The sequence below is a fragment of the Nerophis lumbriciformis genome, linkage group LG19, assembly GCF_033978685.3.
Source record: "Nerophis lumbriciformis linkage group LG19, RoL_Nlum_v2.1, whole genome shotgun sequence".
In the NCBI taxonomy this organism is placed as follows: domain Eukaryota; kingdom Metazoa; phylum Chordata; class Actinopteri; order Syngnathiformes; family Syngnathidae; genus Nerophis; species Nerophis lumbriciformis.
The window spans coordinates 1,014,861-1,032,500 of NC_084566.2; the positions used below are offsets into that span (position 1 = coordinate 1,014,861).

The 17,640-nt window shown below is 40.4% G+C and overlaps 1 protein-coding gene across 1 annotated transcript in view; it reads right to left on the reverse strand.

Moving 5' to 3' along the window:
- The window catches only part of LOC133618940 (potassium/sodium hyperpolarization-activated cyclic nucleotide-gated channel 2-like), a 92,001-nt gene that overhangs the window by 69,289 nt on the left and 5,072 nt on the right, over positions 1-17,640 (reverse strand). The window contains exon 3 of the mRNA XM_061979793.1: positions 9,011-9,172. Coding sequence (XP_061835777.1) covers positions 9,011-9,172 — 162 coding nt within the window. The remainder of the gene's footprint in view (positions 1-9,010; positions 9,173-17,640) is intronic.

Here is a 17,640-nt window from a genome sequence, read left to right on the forward strand (position 1 = left end):
ATATATATGTGTATATATATACACTTATACATATATAGATATATATATACACATATATATACATATACATATATACACATATAAATGTATATACATATGTATATATGTATATATATATACACCTTTGTATATATGTATACATATGTATATATATATATATATATATATTTCATATATATACATATGTATATACACACATATGTATATATATATATATATATATATATATATATATACAAATATGTATGCATACATATACATATGCATATATATATGTATGTATGATTACCCCTACTTTACATCCCTTTTGCTCTAGTCCTTCAATGACAATGTTACTTGGAAGAAACTAGGTTTATTTTCCACCACAGTGTTAGTATCTTAGAAGCTGCTTTGCACTGTAGATGGATGACATGTTCATTGCAACTCACTCTCAAATTTGAGCCAGTTTTCTAGCAAAACACACACCCTCCTAGAATTCATGCAATTCCTGCATGCGTATGACAAGTAATACGGGAATGTAAAGGTCTTTCCCCGAGCATGCATCACTTTTTAAGAAATATTTCATGTGAGTACAATATCAAGTCACGTAAACACTAGGATAGGATTGTATGGTATACCGGTACTAGTATAGTATCGCGGTACTAATTAATCAAAAACGGTACTATACTCTGTTTGAAAAGTACCAGTTCCCCATTTTTTTATAATTATTTTTTTTTAACGGGCATGACGGCGCGTCGTCTCGTCGTAACATTGCTGGTTTTACAAGCAGAGGAGCATGTTTGGCAGCGCACAATCACAGAGTACTTACAAGCAGACACAGTGTGTAGACAGAAAAGGAAGAATGGACGCATTTTGGCTTAAAAACTAAAGATAAAGGTGAAGTTATATCACTGAAACACCCTCAGGAAGAGGTGCTTTAAGACATGGCTAGCTAGCTAGAAGCTAATGTCCAGCCGCAGTCTGCAGTGTTTTTGCTACTTCTAAATGACTAATCCTCGCCTCCATGGCGACAAATAAAGTAAGTTTCTTACAAGTATCATCCCTGCAGGACGAGGAATAGCTAAACATGCTTCACAACAGACCGTAGGAGGATACAATAGCTCACCGGTTTTGGGTGGATCTACACCTGACATCCACTGTAATGATACCAAGTACAATAGCGTATCGAGTCGATACTACTATGATTACATCGATATTTCTTATCATCACAAAATCTTTTTTCCTTTTTTAGAAATTCATATTATGTTCACAAGCGTAGGAAGTACGTCCCTGGACACATGAGGACTTAAATTATGACCATTGTATGATCCTGTAACTACTTCATATCGGATCGATACCTAAATTTGTGGTATCATCCAAAACTAATGTAAAGTATCAAACAACAGAAGAATAAGTGATTATTACATTTTAACAGAAGTGTAGATAGAACATGTTAAAACAGAAAATAAGCAGATATTAACAGTAAATGAACAAGTACATTAATAATCCATTTTTACAGCTTGTCCCTTATATTTTTGACAAAATAATAGAATGATAAATGACACAATATGTTACTGCATATGTCAGCAGACTAATTAGGAGTCTTTGTTTGTTTACTTACTAATAAAAGACAAGTTGTCTTGTATGTTCACTATTTTATTTAAGGACCAAATTGTTCTTGGATTGCAATAATAAACATATGTTTAATGTGCCCTAAGATGTTTTGTTAAAATAAAGCCAATAATGCCATTTTTGTGGTCCCCTTTTGTTTAGAAGAGTACCGAAAAAGTATCGAAATACATTTTGGTACCGGTACCAAAATATTGGTATCAGAACAGCCCTATACTGGGACACAGCTGTGATAAAGATCGGCTGTCGCTTTAGTCATTTTTGTAGAAGGCAAAGAAAAAGCAAAACGCATAGGCAGTGTTAGATTAATTTTGAAGTACTTTTTTAAGGTTAAAAAAAATCTAAATTGTCCAAGTCATCCTGTCAAGTGTAAAAATAAGTTAAAGAAGCTAGCAGGGACCTCTGCAGGGGACTTTTTTTTTTTTTTCCTTCAATTTCTAACTGACATAAGAGCAAAAGCAACTGCAGAGGACGCTGGTTCTCAGGAGGATGTAATAAACAGCACCACTCCACACTAAATTAACTTTGCGCTGAACAAGCGTACATATTGCTCGACTAAATATGAACCAAATTAAATGAATGGATTGAAGTTGCGGTCCATTATGAAAACAGCCCTGTCTCCGAGGTGTTACCAGTTCTATCCAATCCAATTACTGGCTGGGCGGATGTCATCCAGAGTTACCCAATGTTCTCAACGCCCTCCATGGGTGCTGCCTGAGGCCCCCGCCTTTCACCACCAAAGCCACTGTCGGGGTGTGAGCTTTGATGGATGGCCTGGCTGCAACACAATGGCTAATGTTACAAGTTGTCAGCCACTCAATAGGGGGGGGTGGTCTCAGGTGGCTCTAGGCAGGCCACAGCAACCCTTTACTCGGAGAGTGACAGCTCTCTGGGGACTGGCTGTCTCTGATATCCTCCGAGAGAGAGAGGGCTATGGACGAGTTAGTGCCCTGTCAGTCCGAAACTTCATCAGTCATCGACTTCAGACTCGGACCATAAACAGTGCGGAGTCATCCCTCCATCTGCCGTGTAGGTTTACGTGAGCCGGATCATTTATTGATGAAATGTCATATTGGCGTTTTATACGACTAAGCTTGTGTTAAGCACACATTTAGTGGCGGACAAGGAGCGGGAAGGACTGACTTCAGAGTAATTGAATTGTGTCACGGTGTACCAGCCTGGACGCATTTGATTATTCTAACCTCATGACTAACTAGTGAAGTTGGCACGTTGTGTAAAACGTAAATAAAAACAGAATACAATGATTTGCAAATCCTTTTCAAACTATATTCAATTGAATACACTGCAAAGACAAGATATTTTTAATGTTTGAACTGAGAAACGTAATTTTTTTTCCAAAAAATCATTAACTCAAAATTTAATGATTCGGAGACCACAGATGAGGCGCGAGCTGTCCAAAGTCGGGACCCAGGGTGGACCACTCATCTGTGCATCAGTTGGGGACGTCTCTGCGCTGCTGAGCTGTCTCCGCTCAAGATGATCTCCTGCTGGCCCCACTATGGACTGGACTCTCACACTATTATGTTAGATCCACTATGGACTGGACTCTCACACTATTATGTTAGATCCACTATGGACTGGACTCTCACACTATTATGTTAGATCCACTATGGACTGAACTCTCACAATATTATGTTAGATCCACTATGGACTGGACTCTCACACTATTATGTTAGATCCACTATGGACTGAACTCTCACAATATTATGTTAGATCCACTATGGACTGGACTCTCACACTATTATGTTAGATCCACTATGGACTGGACTCTCACACTATTATGTTAGATCCACTATGGACTGAACTCTCACAATATTATGTTAGATCCACTATGGACTGGACTCTCACAATATTATGTTAGATCCACTATGGACTGGACTCTCACACTATTATGTTAGATCCACTATGGACTGGACTCTCACACTATTATGTTAGATCCACTATGGACTGGACTCTCACACTATTATGTTAGATCCACTATGGACTGGACTCTCACACTATTATGTTAGATCCACTATGGACTGGACTCTCACACTATTATGTTAGATCCACTATGGACTGGACTCTCACACTATTATGTTAGATCCACTATGGACTGGACTCTCACACTATTATGTTAGATCCACTATGGACTGGACTCTCACAATATTATGTTAGATCCACTATGGACTGGACTCTCACACTATTATGTTAGATCCACTATGGACTGGACTCTCACACTATTATGTTAGATCCACTATGGACTGGACTCTCACACTATTATGTTAGATCCACTATGGACTGAACTCTCACACTATTATGTTAGATCCACTATGGACTGGACTCTCACACTATTATGTTAGATCCACTATGGACTGGACTCTCACACTATTATGTTAGATCCACTATGGACTGGACTCTCACACTATTATGTTAGATCCACTATGGACTGAACTCTCACAATATTATGTTAGATCCACTATGGACTGGACTCTCACAATATTATGTTAGATCCACTATGGACTGGACTCTCACACTATTATGTTAGATCCACTATGGACTGGACTCTCACACTATTATGTTAGATCCACTATGGACTGGACTCTCACACTATTATGTTAGATCCACTATGGGCTGGACTCTCACTATTATGTTAGATCCACTATGGACTGGACTCTCACACTATTATGTTAGATCCACTATGGACTGGAATCTCACACTATTATGTTAGATCCACTATGGACTGGACTCTCACTATTATGTTAGATCCACTATGGACTGGACTCTCACTATATTATGCTAGATCCACTCGACGTCCATTGCACCGGTCGCCCAGGGGGGGGTTCCCCACATCTGCGGTCCCCTCCAAGGTTTCTAATTGTCATCCCATTGGGTTGAGTTTTTTCTTGCCCTGATGTGGGATCTGAGCCGAGGATGTCGTTGTGGCTTGTGCAGCCCTTTGAGACACTCGTGATTTAGGGCTACAGAGGTAAACATTGATTGATTAATTGATTGATAATGGCAACAACACATTGCAAAAAAAGCTGTCACAGGGGCATTTTTACCACTGTGTTACATGGTCAACAACCCTCAGTAAACGTTTGGGAACTGAGGAGACCAATTTTTGAAGCTTTTCAGGTGGAATTATTTCCCATTTTTGCTTGATGTACAGCTTAAGTTGTTCAACAGTCCCGGGTCTCCGTTGTGGTATTTTAGGCTTCATATGCATTTTCAATGGGAGACAGGTCTGGACTACAGGCAGGCCAGTCTAGTACCCGCACTCTTTTAAAATGAAGCCACGCTGTTGTAACACGTGCAGAATGTGGCTTGGGATTGTCTTGCTGAAATAAGCAGGGGCGTCCATGAAAAAGACGTTGCTTGGATGGCAACATATGTTGCTCCAAAACCTGTATGTACCTTTCAGCATTAATGGTGCCTTCACAGATGTGTAAGTTACCCATGCCTTGGGCACTAATACACCCCCATACCATCACAGATGCTGGCTTTTGAACTTTGCGCCTATAACAGTCCGGATGGTTCTTTTCCTCTTTAGTCCGGAGGACACGACGTCCACAGTTTCCAAAAACGATTTGAAATGTGGACTCGTCAGACCACAGAACACTTTTACACTTTGCATCAGTCCATCTTAGATGAGCTCGGGCCCAGCGAAGCCGGCGGCGTTTCTGGGTGTTGTTGATAATTGGCTTTGGCTTTGCATAGTAGAGTTTTAACTTGCACTTACAGATGTAGCGACCAACTGTAGTTACTGACAGTGGTTTTCTGAAGTGTGGTGATATCCTTTACACACTGATGTCGCTTTTTGATACAGTACCGCCTGAGGGATCGAAGATCACAGCCTTGCTGCTTACGTGCAATGATTTCTCCAGATTCTCTGAACCTTTTGATGATATTACAGAGCGTAGATGGTGAAATCCCTAAATTCCTTGCAATAGCTGGTTGAGAAATGTTATTCTTAAACTGTTGGACAATTTGCTCACGCATTTGTTGACAAAGTGGTGACCCTCGTCCCATCCTTGTTTGTGAATGACTGAGCATTTCAAGGAAGCTGCTTTTATACCCAATCATGGCACCCACCTGTTCCCAATTAGCCTGTTCACCTGTGGGATGTTCTTAATACGTGTTTGATGAGGGGACGGCGTGGCGCAGTGGAAGAGTGGCCGTGCGCGACCCGAGGGTCCCTGGTTCAATCCCCACCTAGTACCAACCTCGTCATGTCCGTTGTGTCCTGAGCAAGACACTTCACCCTTGCTCCTGATGGGTGCTGGTAGCGCCTTGCATGGCAGCTCCCTCCATCAGTGTGTGAATGTGTGTGTGAATGGGTAAATGTGGAAGTAGTGTCAAAGCGCTTTGAGTACCTTGAAGGTAGAAAAGCGCTATACAAGTACAACCCATTTATCATTTATCATTCTTCAACTTTTTCAGTCTTTTTTGCCACTTGTGCCAGCTTTTTTAAACATGTTGGAGGCATCAAAGTCGAAATGAGCTAATATTTAAAAAAAAAAAAAAAAACTTTACCAGTTCGAACGTTAAGTATCTTATCTTTGCAGTCTATTCAATTGAATATAGGTTGAAAAGGATTTGCAAATCATTGTTTTCTGTTTTTATTTACCATTTACACAACGTGCCAACTTCACTGGTTTTGGGTTTTGTATATTAGCTGGCACTAGGTATCAATACTACAATCTATTGTCAAAATAAGATTTTGTCAATATCAATCAGTTTTACACAAGTTGGGTTACACAAGGATATTTAATAACAGGCTTGCATTGCTCTTTTAAAAATGACATGACAGTAGTACCTCAACTTAAGAGTGTTTTGAGATAAGCTCTGTCTCTCGGCTATTTGCTTTATATATTAAGTACACTAAATGGTTAAAATTGAAAAGTAGTATCTGTTCAGTTATTTTAGAAAATTATTTTATAATTAAGTTATGATTGTACTATGTAAAAAAAAAAAAAGTGCATCTGGATAATAAAACAATGTATGTAATGAAATATGTCAGATTTATTTATTCACACCTGTTTTAATCTAAGTTTTGTATTAATTTAAGCACCAAATTCTTATTTTAATTATATCATGTTTATGTTATTTTATATGGATTGAGTGCGAATGTTGTCTGTCTATCTGTTGGCCCTGCGATGAGGTGGCGACTTGTCCAGGGTGTACCCCGCCTTCCGCCCGAATGCAGCTGAGATAGGCTCCAGCACTCCCCGCGACCCCGAAAGGGACAAGCGGTAGAAAATATATATATATGTATATGTATATATGTATATGTATATATATATATGTATGTATGTATGTATGTATGTATATATTTATATATGTATGTATGTATGTATGTATGTATGTATGTATATATATATATATATATATATATATATATATATATATATATATATATATATATATATATATATATATATATATATATATATATATATATATATATATATATATATATATTGGCCCTAGTGTGTGAATGTGAGTGTGTGTGTGTGTATATAAACAGTGTTTTGACGTCAGGTTACTGCATCTCTGTGATATTGAGAATACGTCAAGCTTGTGACTTTGTGCGATTTCTTTTCCTGGACCAGTATCACCAGTAAGTCAGCAAATTACACCAAAAAAAGCACTATACAGATTACTTCAAAAAACAAACTCACTACGGTTAGATATAAAATGCATGATATTATCACAAAAACAGTCATGTGCTGTGTTTTATTCTATTGAGAAGGTTTCACTCAAGTGCTCATTAAAAAGTCTGATAAATCCTCAACAAATTTCTTGCTGACTGTACTAACAACACATTAAACCTTCAGGATGATGTTTTATGATCTCATTAACTTCCTACTTTACATGCCAACAGTGGCACAAATCCTTCAAACCTGAAACCTAGAAGGAATTACACAGTATAAGACAAATCTCTTTAAAAGTGCATTTGGCCACATGCCTCGCCGCTGGGTCACAGTGGTCTCCCCACACTCTCAATAAAAGGCTGACAGTATGCGTATAAACAAGCAGCTTTTATCTCTCGCAGAGATGCGTGGCAACAAAGAGCCCAGCTGTCCAGCCATGGTCCCACCCCAACCCTCTCTTATCCCCTTCCAGCGCCCCTTTTATCTTCCCTGTCACCCCATCGCATTGAAGCACCGGGGATTCACAAGGCGTGCTAAAATCGCTCCGGCTAATCTGAGTTTTTCATGGAACAATAATGGCAACCTTGTAACCACTTGAGCGAAGTACTGTAATATCCATCCATCCATTTTCTACCGCTTATTCCCTTTGGGGTCGCGGGGGGCGCTGGAGCCTATCTCAGCTACAATCGGGCGGAGTATGTTCTTATTTAAAAAAATTTTAAAGTGGACCGCATTGATGTACATCACAGGTGTCAATCTCTAGCCCCGGGGGCCACATCTGGCCAGCCACATAATTGTATGTGGCCTGCCAAAGCCTGGGAAAAGTGTGTGTTGATAAAATACTTAATTTTTTCACTAAATGCAAATAATTATTTCGATTTCGACAGGAAAAATACGTATCTTTTAAACGTTATCTAATCATACCAAATATTACATTATTATATAGTGCAGGGGTCCCCAGACTTTTTGACTCGGGGGCCGCATTGGGTTAAAAAAATTTGGCCGGGGGCCGGGCTGTATGTGTATATATATATATATATATATATATATGCGATGAGGTGGCGATTTGTCCAGGGTGTACCCTGCCTTCCGCCCGAATGCAGCTGATATAGGCTCCAGCAGCCCCCGCGACCCCAAAAGGGACAAGTGGTAGAAAATGGATGGATGGATGGATGGAGTCATGGACCGATTAGTTTGTTCGAGTAATCGGATAAAACCCTTTTTTTTGCCTTCTTTCTGCTAGCCATAACCTTCATTTTTTGAAATAAATCATTAACATTAAAATCCCACTTTAATATGTGCAAGATCACAGCACCCACGCACCACCGCTCTCATGTGCGCTCTATTGTAGTGGCCGTGCGTATTTCAAGTTCCAGACACGGATTTTGTGTTCATTCATAGTTTTGATTCCTTCAGTGACAATCTACAATGTAAATAGTCATGAAAATAAAGAAAATGCATTGAATGAGAAGGTGTGTCCAAACTTTTGGCCTGTACTGTAGCTATTTTGATGCAAAATGTCAGAACTGATTTGATCATTTAGCTTTTTGTGTATGATTTCCTTCTAATATATATTGAAAGCCAGGTTAAAAAAAACTGCGTTTTTTGATTTAGGAAAGATAGAAAAAGTCAATTTAGTATACAGTTTGTACTAATGACACGTACATACCTGTCAATAATGTACTCTAGGAGGAATATGTACATGCTTTGAAAGCGCAGGCGTTGTTTTGAGTCATGATCCTTACCTCCATTTTGTTGAGGGACACCCAGCAGTCAGATGGGAAGTCCTGCAGCATGGGAACCAGGAACTGTAGGCAGCCGTCCCAGTGACACAGCAGCAGCATCATTGCAATCAGGTTAATGATCCTCATCACAGCACTGGCCAGGTCATAGGTCATATGGAAGATCTGATGGTGCACAGCGACAACAGAGGTCAGGTAAGAATCTGTATCGGACTGGAAATAATTCAATTCTACACTAGGGTTGTACGGTATACCGGTATTAGTATAGTACCGCGATACTACTACTCATATTCGGTACTATGCCGCCTCTAAAAAGTACCGGTCCTAATGTAAAGTTTCCAAACAACAGAAGAATAAGTGATTATTAATCAAATCAACTTTATTTATAAAGCACATTTAAAATTTACCACAGGGGTAGCCAAAGTGCTGTACAATGGGCAGGTTAAAAGATAATACGAGAACCAAGCAAACACAACACAACACAAACAGAGCACGATAAGAAATAAATAACTAAGATAAATAGAACATAAAAACATAAAAACAGGTTCACAGCAGGTGTATTATGGGGCGCCATAGCAGGATGGCGATCACTAAAAAGCCATGGAATAAAACTATGTTTTTAAGAGAGATTTAAAAACAGGAAGAGAGGAGGCCTGTCTAACACTCAGAGGTAGGTCGTTCCAGAGCTTGGGAGCAGCAGCGGCGAAAGCTCTGTCACCTCTAAGCTTCAGCCTTTTGTCAGGGACCGTCAGTAGCAGCTGATCAGCTGATCTTAGGGATCGGGGGGGCAGTAAGGCTGAAGGAGGTCGGAGAGATATGTTGGAGCGAGGTTGTTTAGACATTTAAAAACAAATAGAAGGAGTTTAAAATTGATTACATTTTAACAGAAGTGTAGATAGAACATGTTAAAACGGAAAATAAGCAGATATTAACAGTAAACGAACAAGTAGATTAATAATTCATTTTCTACCACTTGTCCTTTATAATTTGGACAAAATAATAATAGAATAATAAATGACACAATATGTTACTGCATATGTCAGCAGACTAATTAGGAGCCTTTGTTTGTTTACTTACTACTAAAAGAAAAGTTGTCTTGTATGTTCACTATTTTATTTAAGGACAAATTTGCAATAATAAACATATGTTTATTTTGTTAAATGAAAGCCAATAATGCCATTTTTTGTGGTCCCCTTTATATAGAAAAGTACCAAAAAGTATCAAAATACATTTTGGTACCGGTATCAAGATGTTGGTATCGGGACAACACTATTGTACACACCAAAGTGGCAATCCACTTCCTTCAAAATACACCACAGTTTGATAAATAAGTGAGGATGACAGGCTGCCGTCAGTCCCGGATCAAACACAGCAGGAGCGGGCAAGACACATGACATCAATGAGGGCTGTGGAACAGTCACACACACTCACGCAAGCCTGCGGGTCCACACACACACGCGCTGACAGACGCTGTATGCACACTTTCACATACAAAGTGACGGACGGGGACCATCATGACTCTTAACAACTGTCGTCTATAGATGCCAATCATCCTCTGGACGCCAGTCAGCCTTCACCTCACTGGCTGGAACAGTTTCATGGCGGTTTGAATTGGGAAAACCTGGCCGGGGTTCATAGCGAGAGCGGCAGACACACCTGCCTCGCATGTGGAGGCGGAATAGGAAAAATAGGTCAGTGCAGCTGAGGGAGAAGTGACACTTTCTGATGAGGAATGGTGCTCAACTTCCTAAATGATGTTTTAACCGTTTCCATGTCAGCTTATATTAAACAGGAAGTGGCCAAATTACTACTCACGTTGTTTAAATGTATAATTGTGCCGGTTGGAGGATAAAAACCACAAAGGGCCCAGATGTTTCCCATCATCATTATTCTTATTCTTTATACAATGATTGCATAACTCAATCATTTAAAAAAACTTTTTTTTTTACAATATGCAGAGAGCCAATAAAAACAAAGCCAGGATACAGGTTGAAAATGGCCCCCAAGCTGCACTTTATACACTCCTGCTCGATACGATAAAAAACACTCACACTACAAACACACTGTTGAAGGACCAACTGAAAAACATCTATGTAAAAACACCAGTAAAAAAATCATATATACGGTATGACAAAAATGCTCTACTGTTTTTAGGGACGTCCTGCGAAAAAGATCCTTTTCATGACAAGAGCGCAATGCTTTTTTTTTTTTAAAGGTCCTACTGTAAAAACTGCTAGTCAACGATCCTCAGGCCGTATTTGAAAGGAGCAGTGTGTTGTTTTTAAAATCTACTACAAAAAGGTTAGTCAAAGATTCTCCATATGACAGGAACACATTGTGTTTTTGAAGAATATACTGCAAAAAAGCTTGTCAAAAATCCTCCATATGACAGGACCGCATTATGTTTTTTAAAAATATACTGCAAAAAAGCTTGTCAAAGATCCTCCATATGATAGGACCACATTGTGTTTTTTTAAGAATAAACTGCAAAAAAAGCTTATCAAAGATTCTCTGTATGTTTTAAGGGCTTCCTTCAAAAACTGCTAGTCAAACATCATCTAGCTGTATATGAAAGGAGCACTGCCTTGTTTTTAGGATCTACTTCAAAAAGGACATCCTACAAAAAAGCTTGTCAAAGATCCTCCATATGACAGGACCACATTGTGTTTTTAAGAACATACTGCAAAAAACCTTGTCAAAGATCCTCCATATGACAGGACCACATTGTGTTTTTAAGAACATACTGGAAAAAACCTTGTCAAAGATCCTCCATATGACAGGACCACATGGTGTTTTTAAGAACATACTGCCAAAAACCTTGTCAAAGATCCTCCATATGACAGGACCACATTGTGTTTTTAAGAACATACTGCAAAAAAGCTTGTCAAAGATCCTCCATATGACAGGACCACATGGTGTTTTTAGATAACATACTGCAAAAAACCTTGTCAAAGATCCTCCATATGACTATGATTTGCATTTTTGACTATGACTGCATCCTGTCAGTATCTTACTGACAGGATGCAGTGCGTCTCCCAGAATAATGTGACCTCGGACTATGTTAAGGTAACGTGCGGAGTTCCTCAGGGTTCGGTTCTTGGCCCTGCACTCTGTAGTATTTACATGCTGCCGCTAGGCGACATCATACGCAAATACGGTGTTAGCTTTCACTGTTATGCTGATGACAGCCAACTCTACATGCCCCTAAAGCTGACCAACACGCCGGATTGTAGTCAGCTGGAGGCGTGTCTTAATGAAATTAAACAATGGATGTCCGCTAACTTCTTGCAACTCAACGCCAAGAAAACGGAAATGCTGATTATCGGTCCTGCTAGACACCGACGTTTATTTAATAATACCATCTTAACATTTGACAACCAAACAATTACGCAAGGCGACTCGGTAAAGAATCTGGGTATTATCTTCGACCCAACTCTCTCGTTTGAGTCACACATTAAGAGTGTTACTAAAACGGCCTTCTTTCATCTCCGTAATATCGCTAAAATTTGTTCTATTTTATCCACTAGCAACGCTGAGATCATTATTCATGCGTTCGTTACGTCTCGTCTTGATTACTGTAACGTATTATTTTAAGGTCTCCCTATGTCTAGCATTAAAAGATTACAGTTGGTACAAAATGCAGCTGCTAAACTTTTGACAAGAACAAGAAAGTTTGATCATATTACGCCTATACTGGCTCACCTGCACTGGCTTCCTGTGCACTTAAGATGTGACTTTAAGGTTTTACTACTTACGTATAAAATACTACACGGTCTAGCTCCATCCTATCTTGCCAATTGTATTGTGCCATATGTCCCGGCAAGAAATCTGCGTTCAAAGAACTCCGGCTTATTAGTGATTCCCAGAGCCCAAAAAAAGTCTGCGGGCTATAAAGCGTTTTCTATTCGGGCTCCAGTACTATGGAATGCCCTCCCGGTAACAGTTAGAGATGCTACCTCAGTAGAAGCATTTAAGTCCCATCTTAAAACTTATTTGTATACTCTAGCCTTTAAATAGCCCCCCTTTTTTAGACCAGTTGATCTGCCGTTTCTTTTCTTTTCTCCTCTGCTCCCCCCTATCCCTTGTGGAGGGAGAGACACAGGTCCGGTGGCCATGGATGAAGTGCTGGCTGTCCAGAGTCGAGACCCGGGGTGGACCGCTCGTCTGTGCATCGGTTGGGAACATCTCTGCGCTGATGACCCGTCTCCGCTCGGGATGGTTTCCTGCTGACCCCACTGTGGACTGGACTCTTACTGTTATGCTGGATCCACTATGGACTGGACTCTCACAATATTATGTCAGACCCACTCGACATCCATTGCATTCGGTCTCCTCCAGAGGGGGGGGTTACCCACATATGCGGTCCTCTCCAAGGTTTCTCATAGTCATTCACATCGGCGTCCCACTGGGGTGAGTTTTTCCTTGCCCTTATGTGGGCTCTGTACCGAGGATGTCGTTGTGGCTTGTGCAGCCCTTTGAGACACTTGTGATTTAGGGCTATATAAATAAACATTGATTGACTGATTGATGACAGGACTACACTGTTTTTAAGAACACACTGCAAAACAGCTTGTCAAAGATCCTCCATATGACAGGACCAAATTGTGTTTTTTTAAGAATATACTGCAAAAAAAGCTTGTCTAAGATTATCTGCATGTTTAAAGGGCTTTCTGCAAAAACTGCAAGTCAAACATAATCTAGCTGTATATGAAAGGAGCATTCTTCTGTTTTTAGGATCCCACCACAACAAAACTAGTCAAAGATCCTCCATATGAAAAGTGTGCACTGATGTTTATAATGATTTTTAGCAAAAACTACTTGTCGAAAATCCGCGAAATGACATGACAATGGTGTGTTTGTAAGAACATACTGCCAAAAAACTATTCAAAGGACTAGTACATCAAATCTGTGCACTGATTATTTGTACTGCTAAAACGCTAGTCAAATATCCTATATAGCAGGTAATGAGCAAACTACGGCCTGCGGACCAAATCCCACCCGTTGGTCATTTTAATCCGGCCCGCCAAATATTCGAACAAAATTAAGCAAAGATCTGTTTTGAGAATTGCCACAACAAAACTGATTGGCAAAGGGTGATCAACAACACCGCTCCCACTAACAAAAATATAAGCGTGAACCCTTTAATACCATTTTTGTGTTTTCCTGATATGATATTGTTGAAAATAGATGTAACGCCCATATTTGGGAAGTCTACTCTACTCTCAACAAGTATGCTATGCTTCGAAATGTATCATGTGCTCGCCCGGCCCGTCTGTCAAATTTCAAAAGCCAATGTGGCTCCTGAGCCAAAATGTTTGCCCACCCCTGCTTTATAGGATAGTGAAGAGAATTGTACAAAACCCAAAACCAGTGAAGTTGGCACGTTGTGTAAATGGTAAATAAAAACAGAATACAATGATTTGCAAATCCTTTTCAACCTATATTCAATTGAATAGACTGCAAAGACAAGATACTTAACGTTCGAACTGGTAAACTCTGTTATTTTTTGCAAATATTAGCTCATTTGGAATTTGATGCCTGCAACATGTTTCAAAAAAGCTGGCACAAGTGGCAAAAAAGACTGAGAAAGTTGAAGAATGCTCATCAAACACTTATTTGGAAAATCCCACAGGTGAACAGGCTAACTGGGAACAGGTGGCTGCCATGATTGGGTATAAAAGCAGCTTCCATGAAATGCTCAGTCATTCACAAACAAGGATGGGGAGAGGGTCACCACTTTGTGAACAAATGTGTGAGCAAATTGTCCAACAGTTTAAGAACAACATTTCTCAACCAGCTATTGCAAGGAATTTAGGGATTTCACCATCTAAGCGCCGTAATATCAGGTAATAAAGGTTCAGAGAATCTGGAGAAATCATTGCACATAAGAGGCAAGGCCAAAAAACAACATTGAATGCCCGTGACCTTGGATCCCTCAGGCGGTACTGCATCAAAAAGCGACATCAGTGTGTAAAGGATATCACCACATGGGCTCAAGAACACTTCAGAAAACCACTGTCAGTAACTCCAGTTCGTCGCTACATCTGTAAGTGCAAGTTAAAACTCTACTATGCAAAGCGAAAGCCATTTATCAACAACACCCAGAAACGCCGCCGGCTTCGCTGGACCCGTGCTCATCCAAGATGGACTGATGCAAAGTGTAAAAGTGTTCTGTGGTCTGACGAGTCCACATTTCAAATTGTTTTTAGAAACTGTGCACGTCGTGTCCTCCGGACTAAAGAGGAAAAGAACCATCCGGACTGTTATAGGCGCAAAGTTCAAAAGCCAGCATCTGTGATGGTATGGGGGTGTATTAGTGCCCAAGGCATGGGTAACTTACACATCTGTGAAGGCACCATTAATACTGAAAGGTACATACAGGTTTTGGAGCAACATATGTTGCCATCCAAGCAACGTCTTTTTCATGGATGCCCCTGCTTATTTCAGCAAGACAATGCCAAGCCACATTCTGCACGTTTTACAACGGCGTGGCTTCGTAGTAAAAGAGTGTGGGTACTAGACTGGCCTGCCTATAGTCCAGACCTGTCTCCCATTGAAAATGCATATGAAGCCTAAAATACCACAACGAAGACCCCGAACTGTTGGAACAACTTAAGCTGTACATCAAGCAAGAATAGGAAAGAATTCCACCTGAAAAGCTTCAAAAATTGGTCTCCTCAGTTCCCAAATGTTTACTGAGTGTTGTTGAAAGGAAAGGCCATGTAACACAGTGGTAAAAATGCCCCTGTGATAACTTTTTTGCAATGTGTTTCTGCCATTATGTGAGGAATTCCCATGGCTGCAGTTTTTGTGACCCCAAGATGCAGGAACCAGGAGAGTGACGAGGAGGTAAGATGAGTTCTAATCTCATACAAGAGAAAATGAAGCAGTCTTACATACAAACGTTCCAAACATAGAGTGATCTTCGAGCACTGAGGAGTGCTCGAGACAAGGCATAAATAAGACACATGTTCATTGGCAGCAGGTGTGGACTCACTGCCAATCAACGGCAGGTGAGGAAAAAAATGTGCCCTGCGGAACAAACAGGAAATGGAACAAAATAAGAGCACCGATGGGACGGAAACAAACAGAAATGAAGTGACAGATCGTCACACATTAAATTCTAAGTCATTGATTATTAAGTTAAATTAAGTTTCTCAGTTCAAATTTTAAATTGTCTTTGCAGTCTATTCAATTGAATATAAGTTGAAAAGGATTTGCAAATCATTGTATTCTCTTTTTATTTACCATTTACACAATGTGCCAACGTCACTGGTTTTGGGTTTTGTATTTATATAGCGCTTTCCATAACGAAACCCATTATCTACATCTTTAAGTTACATTTTGACCAGTGATATGAGCGCTTTGCTGTTGTTAAGAATCAACTAAAAACATTTAAAGATTTTCTGTAAGACAGGGCTCCGTTATTTTAGTAACCGTCGGCTAAAAGGTTAGCCGCTGTCAAGTTTTGAACTGAACCGGCGGTCCAGTCTGGTGTCGTTCCTGAGCCGGCTTAAGTCCACGGGCCGATGTCCCTGCTATATACTGTGTGAAATAAGTTATATGTGACACCCATGATGGGTTTGGAAGATGACACTCACTCAACCCCCTCGCCGCCACTCTCATTCTCCATGCATGCCAAGTATCACTTCCCACCATGCACCACTGTATATGCGTGTATAAGTGTGTGTGCGTGCATCACATCATATCTTCAGAAATCCAATTATCCAAAGGTCAAGTGAGCAGTCGAGGCCCGCTGCACTGCTCGGTGCTGCAAAATGCCAACAACCCTGCCGCCAACAGTGGCATAAAGGCAAAGTCAAATGTTTTCATGACGGCGCCCGGACTCTCCTTGAAAGTCCGAAGTGCATCCTGCTTTGAAATAAACAATTAGTGACAAACAAAATGGCAGACAATGGCCCCCTTGGCGGCACACGTCATGCCCACCCTCCGACCAACCTGGGCCTTAATTGATTAACTGTGTATGCCCTGATAATAGGCGGCTTATTAGACCACCTGATGCTGCCTGTGGGATCTTCCAGATCGGACAGGGAGAGACCAGGAGGGGGTTCACTAGACAATAACAGTAATTAGAATGCAAAGTATGTTAGGGCTCAAACATCCTGCTGACATTATGCAGCTCTGGCTGAGCGGCAGGTGACAACATTCATATTGACCATGGTTGACCTTTGTACTACTTCTGTTAAAACGGTCCATCCATTTTCTATACCTCTTGTCCTCATTAGGCGGGGTAGTACACCCTGGACTTTCGGAAATTCACTCACATTAAATTCAGGGTCTCCAATCGGGTGGACACGGATCATTTCTGCAGAGGTACCAGTCTGGATGATATGCTAGCTGGCTCCGAGATGTGACCCGGGGTGGACCACTTTTCCACTCCCCTATGACTATCTGTTGGCCTGCCAATGGACTGGACTCCCACGTTATTTATTAAATCTTTTTCAACTTATAATTCAATTGAATAGACTGCAAAGACAAGATATTTAATGTTCGAACTGAGAAACTAAATTATTTGCAAATAATCATTAACTTAGAATTTAATGACAGCAACACATTGCAAAAAAATTGGCACGGGGGCATTTTTACGCCGGCTCCCCTCCATTCGCTGGGGT